The sequence below is a fragment of the Aquarana catesbeiana genome, linkage group LG02 (genome assembly GCF_042186555.1).
Source record: "Aquarana catesbeiana isolate 2022-GZ linkage group LG02, ASM4218655v1, whole genome shotgun sequence".
Taxonomy (NCBI): domain Eukaryota; kingdom Metazoa; phylum Chordata; class Amphibia; order Anura; family Ranidae; genus Aquarana; species Aquarana catesbeiana.
In genome coordinates, this window is record NC_133325.1 from 29,003,330 (window position 1) to 29,014,010 (window position 10,681).

Consider the following 10,681-nt stretch of genomic DNA (forward strand, 5'->3'; position numbering starts at 1 on the left):
TACAGGGGACATGAAAAGTGTTCTTTATAAGTCAGATGTATACCGTGATCGGTGACCTATAAGAAGTGAGCATGGACGGATCCCCCTGATCCCTGTGCTGTGTATTTGGCGGAACAGACAACAGCTGCTCAGTGTGGAATCCCCGCTCACACTTTATATTCTAATTAATAATCCACATTGAAGGAGTTCAGAGATCTCCGAGTATTGTGTGATGTGCGGAGATTTTACTTTGGATTTGGGAAAACAAAATAGCGATTTATTGCAAAAATAGAACGTGCAGATCTAGGCGGGCAATTTGAAAAAAAAAAAAAAAAAAAAGGCGCTTTTCAATGAGGAGGAGGAGTGTGCTCTCATTGTCCAATCAGAGGGCTGGAGATGTGTATAAATAGCGCTGCAGAGCGGCATAAGCTCACGTTCCTTGTATATCAGCGAAGCACTGAACAGTCATGGCAAGAACCAAGCAGACAGCCCGTAAGTCCACCGGAGGCAAAGCTCCCCGCAAGCAGCTGGCCACCAAAGCCGCCCGCAAGAGCGCCCCGGCCACCGGCGGAGTCAAGAAGCCTCACCGCTACAGGCCCGGCACCGTGGCTCTCCGAGAGATCCGCCGCTACCAGAAATCCACCGAGCTGCTCATCCGCAAGCTGCCCTTCCAGCGCCTCGTCCGAGAGATCGCCCAGGACTTCAAGACCGACCTGCGCTTCCAGAGCTCCGCCGTCATGGCTCTGCAGGAGGCCTCTGAGGCTTACCTCGTCGGACTCTTCGAGGACACCAACCTCTGCGCCATCCACGCCAAGAGGGTCACCATCATGCCCAAAGACATCCAGCTGGCACGCCGCATCCGCGGGGAGAGGGCATAGAGAGAGACACTCCGAACTACTACTAATCCCAACACAAAGGCTCTTTTCAGAGCCACCACATCCTCCTATACAAAGATCTATATACTCCATCATCATCACACCGACTATGACAGGGAAATCCCTACAAGACATCCACACATCTCCCCACCTCCTTCCTCAATAGACATCTACACCCACTACATACCGATTATGTTTTACACTACTCATTTTTTTTCTCTAATCTTTTCCTCTGGACTGCTCCATGCTGTGATAGAACTTAAGTCACTTGTACAATAATCCTGTCAGTCCAGCCAAGGCCCCCCCGGGACACTCCGCCCCCCTCTTTCCCTATCCATCACTTCTCATCTCTCCAGAGACCCGTCTGGAAATATGAAGGCTGACTAGGAAAAAAAACTGCCAAGTCCCTTTTCTCATTTTATTTCAACACTACCGCCTTATATCGGTGAACATTTCTTCTACTTTATGGTTTATCTGAAGGGATTATGAATGTTTGGCCGGGGGGACCATATTTGTACAATGGGGGGCTCATGAGAATAAGAGAATTATCTTTGAGTGCGGTGTTAGATTGTCATTTATTGATACAATTATTTCCAACATCAATCCATCACAAATGGAGAGACTAGAAGGAACAATTCATCCAGTATTGTGTGAAAAAATCCGGGGAACTCCCTTTTTTGTTCCATTATTCTCTACCGCCCATGGATGGGGGGGCTAATTGTTGCATAATGGAAAACTGTGAAATTATGGCGGGCAGTTTGAAAATTTCCAACTCCGCCAATCATAACAGCCTGTGCTTCATCTGTCAACCAATGAGAGCGTTTATAGTATCCTACAATGAAATTTCTGACATGGAACCTGAAATGTATCCGTTTCCCTCCGAATGTGATATCGGGGCCGCTAGACCTGGGGATGGTAAATCTGTAACTGGATATTTATTTAGCAAAGATTGCATTGCCCACATAACACAATGATCTTGTCGCTGATCATTCTTACTCCACCTCCCTGGGGAGATCTCCCAGTGCGAAAATTGTCTCCAATCCGCACCACAGAAGTGTATATGTATATATATATTGGGGAGAATACCTGAAGCTATTCTTTGTATCAATGACGGATGTCATGTGAAGAGTCCTGTGATCGGATCTCCCGCTGTATTCTATATTATTCTATAGAGGGGATTGGGTAAGGTGGTCACATTGCTCTGTATGGAGGACTTCTAATGCGGCCCCCCCTGGTCGCTGTGTGTATGTAGAGCTCTGTCAGGAGGAGGTGGGTGGCTCTGAGAAGAGCCTTTGGGGGGTGTAGATGAAAGGAGGTCTCTCCGGCGGGGATTATTTCTTCTTTGGAGCGGCCTTCTTGGGCTTGGCTGCTGTCTTGGGTTTAGCCGCCTTCTTAGCCGGACTCTTGGCGACTTTTTTCGGCTTGGCTGCAGCTTTGGGCTTCTTTGTCACCTTCTTGGCTTTGGCAGCTGCAGGCTTTTTTGCGGGTTTCTTGGCGGCCTTCTTGGGGCTCTTGGCTGCGGTGGGGGCTTTGGTGGTGGTCTTCTTCTTGGGGGACTTGGCTGGCTTCTTGGCGGCCGGCTTCTTGGGGGACTTGGCCGCAGCCGATGGCTTCTTGGTGCTTTTCTTGGCGCCTGCCGCCTTGTCCTCCTGCTTCTTGTTGATCTTGAAGGATCCGGAGGCGCCATGTCCTTTGACCTGGACGAGGGTCCCCTTAGTCACCAGCCCCCTGATGGCGATCTTGAGGCGGCTGTTGTTCTTGTCCACATCGTATCCTCCGGCGGACAGGACCTTCTTGAGGGCGGACAGGGAGACCCCGCTGCGCTCTTTGGAAGCTGCCACGGCTTTGTAGTGATGTCCAGTTCATGAACGAATCGTTCTTTTGAATCGATTCTTTTCAGTGAACTGGATGAATCGATTCATCTGAGTGAACTGATCCGTTTGAAACAGTTCACTATGCACTCAATACATAGCAGAGCAGAGCAGAGCAGGCCTGGTAATATGATCCTAGAGTGAGAGAGCTTGGCCCCTCCCTGCAACCAATCAGCATGCTCAAGGCACAGTGACACTCAGGAACTGGATACAAACTTAAAACAAGAGTCAGGAGTACACAGTACACCGAGTTAAAGAATCATAGAAGTTGTTAGAACATAGTACACTGAAAGAACCATGAGTCGCCACCAGTAGAACAATACACTAAATCAATGATCAGGTAGCAGCACTACACTACAGACAGCTTTAAAGACAGAGAGGACAAAGTCAAGATAACAAGCCTCTATGTGATAGTTTGTTGAAGTGACAGGTTCTCTTTATTGCATCTTGGGTCTGTTATATGATCACATGAGTATAGGATTGTGCTCAGTAACCTGGGTAGCAGGTGTTCTGTCAGATCAAGCAATCTATAGGAGTAGCCAATATTGCCACTTACGTGATGCACAAACAGCTGTGTGTTTTTGTGCATGTGAACTGCATTCTGATGGGCCAACTTCACAGTTAAGATTGGTAGCCATCAGATTTGTCCGTAGTCTTTACAGTGCATAATGAGGCCCCTTTCACACTTGTGTGACTTGTCCTGCGACTTGGGACTACAAAGTCGCATGACAAGTGGTACCCTATGATTTCCAATGAGTACCGTTCATATCTGTGCGTCTTCAAGTCACAGCGACTTCAAAGTAGTCACTGCATTACTTTGGTCCTATTTTGATGCGACTTGAGGCAGGGACCTCAAGATTACATAGGTAATTCTTCAAGTCGCATCAAAGTCACAGTAAAAATCGTGGCAAAAATTGCACGACTTTCAAATGGCACAAGTGTGAAAGGAGCCTAACGATTGGATTTTACTACCGTGGGTACTTCGCCCGCCTGTGGTAGTAAAATCCGATCATTTTTCCTGTGCATGCGCTGTAAAGATTACGGAAAAATCTGATGGCTAGCAATGTTAACTGTGAAGTTGGCCCATCAGAATGAGGTTCACACGCACAAAAACCCGCTTTTCATCTACACAGCTTTTTGTGCGACACCAAAATTGATGACGCTGACTAATCTGACAAATTGTGGTCTGACACAAAAGTATTGTGCTTGTGCTCTGAGCAACAAACTAAATACAAGTAAACCTCCCCAGGACCTGCCAACCTTCTGTGAAGAATCATTCTTTTGATTCTAATCATTTAAGAAGGTTGAGTCAGAGATTTGGTTCACTTGCTTGTCAGTAGACTCAGCAAGTGAACCGAAGAACCGAAGAATCGATTCATTGAATCGGTTCATTTCAGTGAGTAGTTCGAAATGAACCGATTCAATTAAAAGATCCGGACTTCCCATCACTACGGCTTTGACGAGGAGCTCGGACACGCTGGGACCGGACGGCTTCTTGCTGCCTTTCTTGGCTCCTCCGGCTGCCGCCTTCTTGGCCGGCTTCTTCTTGGCGGCGGGCTCCGCTGGAGGAGCGGCGGCTGGGGCGCTTTCAGTCTCCGTCATGATTCCTCTTCAGAAAGGTTTACAAAACGTTCATAATACGATGATCCGAGCGCTCTGCCTTTATACAGTACGATCGTCATTTCTATTGGTTGGTACACAACACGCTGTCTGCACTCCTATTGGTTACACATTAGACACGCCCACCCACTCTTACTTCAGTAATGGGGAATCTTCTCTCTCTTGTTGTGTTTTCCGGGCAGAGAGAAAAATGATTTTATTCTGGAATAGAACGATGTCCGATCTTCATCGGGGACCCGATCTGCTCACTGGACTGTCACTTATCGGGGGGTCACTTACAGCTGTCAGGAGCTGCCGAGGAGGCTGAACACAGGGGCTGCAAACACAGCCATCACCCTGAGTGTGTGTCCCATTCTTCCTTCTATCTTGTTTTCTACACAAATTCTACCCAGAAAACAATCTTCTCACATCTCCCACAAGAATGATCTTCACAATAGATGAGTGAAGAGTGACCATCGGGAAACATTTCCCCCTAATACACAACTCTGCTCATCTATAGCTGAGTAGAAGGAGCCTGGAACAAAAACATCAGCCGGTGACATGAGATCCTTGTGTGATGTGATGGCAGATATTGTTATACATACAAATGTCTCAGCTGATTACACAATGTCATGTTTGATGTGCTATGTATCATTATCTGGTCATCATGATACATCTATTGTTATCCAGATACTTTGAGTATGTTTATCGATCTCGTTTACTACACAGCTATATATCCTACGCGGGTGCAATGCTTGCTTTGAATCCTTCTATCTAGAATATAAGTTTATTGTTTTGGTGATCAAAGAGTCAATCCATCAGCATTGGATCCCCCAAGAGATCATTTCAGTAACAAGAATTTTGCTGAAAATCCTAATATAGTGTAGCTTTAGATGAATCTTGATAGTAAATATTGGCTATTTGTAGGTTAGTGAGGGGTGGATTTATTTCTAGGCTACTAAAATAAAAACATGCATACTGACCACAAAACGTATTTTATTCTGTTAACATTCTCCAGGACAAGATTTCAGGGTGTTCCCTTCCTCTCAGATCCAAAGAAAACTAAAAGTAAAGGGAATTCACCAAAAGAATTGAACTTAGGGATTTAAATATTAGACCCCCTTTACCCCATTATCATCTCCCCTCTGTATCCCAGTTAGGTCCGCTCCTCCTTTCCCCAGATAGCATCTCTTCTCTGTATCCTCAATATCTCCTCTCCTCTGTATCCCCCAGAGCCCCGATCTACTAGTGTGGATGAATTCCGGCTAATCCTGAAAATATACAGCGCTAAAAACTTTCACTGATCCAATGATCCCAATCACATGGAAAGTACATGTATCTCATAATACAATAAATCTCCAGAGACCAAGATATTAATTCTAAATAACTACTAGATTATTGTAAAGAAAGGAAAAAGATAGATAGATAGATAGATAGATAGATAGATAGATAGATAGATAGATAGATCGATCGATCCCCATAAACTTTACACATGATGTCCGCCTCCTCCCCCAACTTTATTCTGATTTATACTCAATATATAACACACCTCTCCTTCCTATCATTAATAGCACCGGACCACCGTATGTATAAAAGCATCGCTCCTCTATATCATGAATAGCACTTCTCCACTGTATCCTAATTAGCACGACTCCACCAATATCTCCATAAAGAGGACCTGTCACCTGACCAATACTATCACATAGGGGGATGGGAGACACTGGGACTGAAAAGACCACCAATATATCCATAAAGAGGACCTGTCCATCCAACTGGGGCACCCCTTAGTTCAAATCCTGTAAGTTGTTTTATACCAGGGAGGGACCTGGAAGTGACCCTCTGGAGATTTACTCTGATCACTGACAATATTCAATAAAAAGGAATACAAAAAAATGGATCCCACTCTACTACAAATGAAGGTGCAACACTGACACCTGGCGGTGACAAGATACATGGCATCTGTACTGAGATCTGGGAAGAGATACAATGTGATTCGTTGTAATGTTTTCCTTCCTAATTCCCAAATTGTGTTTTACAATGTAGACTTTTGTAGCTAAACCAGAACAATGTCTGGGGATCTAGTGAATTGGAAACACAAGCGGCCATCTAGATACTTGACGTTTTTTGTTATTTGTTTTTTTTTTTCCTTGGGGGGGGGGGGGGGTAGATGTACCTGGCTAGCAAAGCCCATCGAATAATCCAGAATCATTTTGTACATGGTTAGAATGAAGTCACAGCTCTGATGTGTGGTATGTGGGTGGCTCATTTCCACTATACAACACATAAAGACATCCACCTCTCCATACAAAGAGCCCCGCATACATTGTTATCGGGAGATCTGATTGTAAATATAGATAACAGAAAGTTTGATCTCTATGGGAGAACAATGTGATAATGACCACACACCTCTCCATTAGGGATGAGCCAAACACCCCCGTTTCGGTTCGCACCAGAACCTTCGGATGGACCGTAAATTTGCACGTTAGAACCCCATTGACGTCTATGGGACTCGAACATTCAAAATCAAAAGTGCTAATTTGAAAGGCTAATTTGCACGGTATTGTCCTAAAAAGGGTTTGGGGACCCGGGTCCTGCCCCAGGGGACATGTATCAATGCAAAAAAAGTTTTAAAAACGGCCGTTTTTTCGGGAGCAGTGATTTTAATGATACTTAAAGTGGAAAAAAAAAAAAAAAAGTGAACTATTCCTTTAAATATTGTACCTGGGGGGTGTCTATAGTAAGCCTGTAAAGAGGCACATGTTTTCCGTGCTTAGAACAGTCCCTGCACAAAATGACATTTTTAAAGGAATAAAAGTCATTTAAAACTGCTTACGGCTTTAATGTAATGTCCGGTCCCGGTAATATGGATGAAAATCAGTGAGACAAACAACATGGGTACACCCCCCCCCCCCAGTCCATTACCAGGCCCTTGGGTTCTTGTATGGATATTAAGGGGAACCCCGCACCCAAATTAAAAAAAAGGAAAGGCGTGGGGCCCCAGGCCTTCTGAACAGCAGCATGCAGGCGGTGCAAACAAGACAGGGACTGTAGGTTTGTTGTTAAGTAGAATCTGTTTGTAATTTTGAACTGGTACATTTTTAAAGTGTAGCTCCAGCCAAAAAAAATCTATTTTTAAACTTTTTGGTAAACATAGGGAAGGGTTATCACCCCTGTGACATTTGTTTTGCTGTCTGTGCACCTCTTCAGAAGATTTTACCTCACTTTCTGTCCCAATGACAAATGTTTTTTGACAATTTGGGGTTTTTAGTTAAACAAGGATTGGTGATAAAGCATCAGTGGAGAGGAAACATGTTTTTCCCATATTAACTCTTACAGGAGAGAATTTCCTGTCCTAGGGGTAGATTTCATCTCACTTTCTGTTGTCTCCTTCCGTTTGCAAGTAGGAGTCGTTTGTAAGTTGGATGTATGAAAGTAGGGGCCTGCCCTATATACTCTGCAGAAATTGCGGCCTTAGGTGTTGGTGTTGCCACAACACTGTAAGCCCTCACAGTTACTCTTGGTGGGCGCAGGAACGGGCTCTTCTGTGAAATATTAGATGAAGAATTGTAATTACATGCCCCTGTTGAACAGGGTCAGAAAAATTGGGCCTTTGGTGGCGGTGGTGCTGGTGTCACAATACTGTAAGTCCTCACAGTTACTCTTGGTGGGCGCAGAAATGGGCAGCTGCAAAATATTAAAAAATTGGCAGAAAAATTGGGCCTTAGGCACTGGTGCCACAACACTGCAACCCCTCACAGATACTCTAGGAATGAGCCCTCCTGTAAAATATTGCATCAACATTTGTAATTACAACCCTCTGTTAAACAGGGGATGAAAATTTGGCCCTTAGCCACTGGTGGCGGCGCCCAGAACCAAAAATATTCTTACAAGCTATCAGCATGATCATTGAGGAGGAAGAGGCACTGATGCTGGTGCCACAACACTGCAACCCCTCACAGATACTCTAGTTGGAGCGCAGGAACGAGCCCTGCTGCAAAGTATTGCATCAAAAATTGTAATTACACGCCCCTGTTAAACGGGGGCTGAAAAATTGGGCCTTAGCCACTGGTGGCGGCGCCCAGAACCAAAAATATTCTTACAAGCTATCAGCATGATCATTGAGGAGGAAGAGGATAGTCACTCAGCATAACAGGATAGTCACTCAGCATCAGAATATGCAGTCTTGAAGGGATCTGACTAATAAAAATATATATATATATATATATATATATATATATATATATATATATATATATATATATATATATTGGGTTACATCAGCATCAGGTGCTTGGTAGCTGGTGGTGATCCAAGACTGATTCATTTTTATGATGGTCAGTCGATCGACCGGGTCGGTGGACAGGCACACCCTGTGATCGGTTACAAAACCTCCAGCAGCACTGAATATGCGTACCGAAAGAACGCTGGATGCAGGACAGGCCGGTAGCTCAATTGCATACTGTGCAAGCTCTGGCCAGTGATCCATCCTCAAGACCCAGTAACCCAGAGGATTTTTGGTGGAAAAAGTGTCCAAGTCAGATCTTGCCCCTAGATATTCCTGCACCATGTAAAACAGACGCTGGTGATGGTTGCTGGAACCGATCATACCTTGGGGCTGAGGACTAAAAAATTGTCTGAACGCATCGGTCAGATGGCCACCTTCTCCACCGCTCCTTCTTTGACTGACCGAAGCCTCAGCAACACGTTGTCCAGGAACAGGAGTTTGTAACCTCCCAGTCTCTGGGAACACGTTGCACAGATCTTTCTGCAAGGCCTCCCAAAGATGCTTCATCCTCTGCTCCCTCTGCAACGGCAAGATAAGGTCCGCAACCTTACCCTTGTAACGTGGATCAAGGAGGGTTGCCAGCCAGTATTGATACCTCTCCTTGATACCACAAATACGAGGATCCTTCCGCAGGCTTTGCAGGATCAGGGAGGCCATGCAGCGTAGGTTTGCTGAGGCATTCGGTCCGGAGTCCTCTGGGTCACTAAGGACGACATGATCCGCAGCCACCTCCTCCCAACCATGTACAATTCCATGGGTTTCTTGGGACTGTAAATGATCCCTTAAAGACTGCTGCTGATGCTAAGTGCCAGGCTCCACCCCCATGCTGACACAATCCATCTCTTCCTCCTCCTCCTCCTCTTCCTGTGTGATCGGCGGGCACGCAGGAACACTGTCTGGACAAAGGGGACCTTGAGAGCTAAGAAAGTCCTCCTCTTCCTGCCTCTGTTCTGCCTCAAGTGCCCTGTCCATTATTCCATGCAGTGTGTGCTCCAACAGGTGGACAAGGGGGACAGTGTCACTAATGCATGCACTGTCACTGCTCACCATCCTCGTGGCCTCCTCAAATGGTGACAGGACAGTGCATGCATCCCTGATCATGGCCCACTGGCATGGGAAAAAAAACAAAAAAAACAAGCTCCCCTGACCCTGTCCTGGTGCCATAGTCACACAGGTACTCATTGATGGCCCTCTGATGCGTGTGCAGCCGCTGCAACATGGCCAACGTTGAGTTCCACCTGGTGGGCATGTCACAGATTAGGCAGTTCTTGGGCAGGTTAAATTCCTTTTGGAGGTCAGACAGCCGAGCACTGGCATTATACGACCTGCGGAAATGCACACAGACTTTCCTGGCCTGCCTCAGGACATCCTGTAAGCCCGGGTACCTGCCCAAGAACCGCTGTACCACCAAGTTAAGGACGTGAGCCAAACAGGGCACATGGGTCAGTTGTCCCTGTCGGAGGGCAGAGAGGAGGTTGGTACCATTGTCGCAAACCACCATTCCTGGCTTAAGCTGGTGTGGCGTCAACCACCTCTGAACCTGCCCCTGCAGAGCTGACAGGATCTCTGCCACAGTGTGGCTCCTGTCCCCCAAGCACACCAGCTCAAGCACCGCATGGCATCTTTTGGCCTGCGTGCTTGCGTAGCCCCTTGAATGCCTACGGAGCACCGCTGGTTCCGAAGTCAAATCACAGGAAGATGCCATGTAGGAAGAAGAAGAGGTGGGGGTGGAGGAGAGAGGTGTGGCAGAATCACTACTAGTAGTATTTTGGAGGCGTGGTGGCAGAACAACCTCCAACACTACTGCACCCTGTCCTGCATCCTTCCCAGCTGCCAGAAGAGTCACCCAGTGCATGGTGAAAGATAGGTAACGTCCCTGTCCATGCCTGCTGGACCATGCGTCAGCGGTAATATGCACCATACCGCTGACCGTCCTGTCCAGCGAGGCCAAGACATTGCCTTCCACATGCCGGTAGAGAGTTGGAATCACCTTCCGTGAGAAAAAGTGGTGTTTGGGAACCTGCCACTGAGGAACCGCACATTCCACAAACTCACGGAAGGGGGCAGAGTCT

General features: G+C 46.4%; 1 protein-coding gene across 1 annotated transcript; it reads left to right on the forward strand.

The window, feature by feature from the left end:
* Positions 1 to 446: 446 nt before the first annotated feature.
* Positions 447 to 857, forward strand: LOC141126449 (histone H3). The gene has a single exon (XM_073612390.1). The coding sequence runs from the start codon at positions 447 to 449 to the stop codon at positions 855 to 857; it is 411 nt and encodes a 136-aa protein (XP_073468491.1).
* Positions 858 to 10,681: the final 9,824 nt, after the last annotated feature.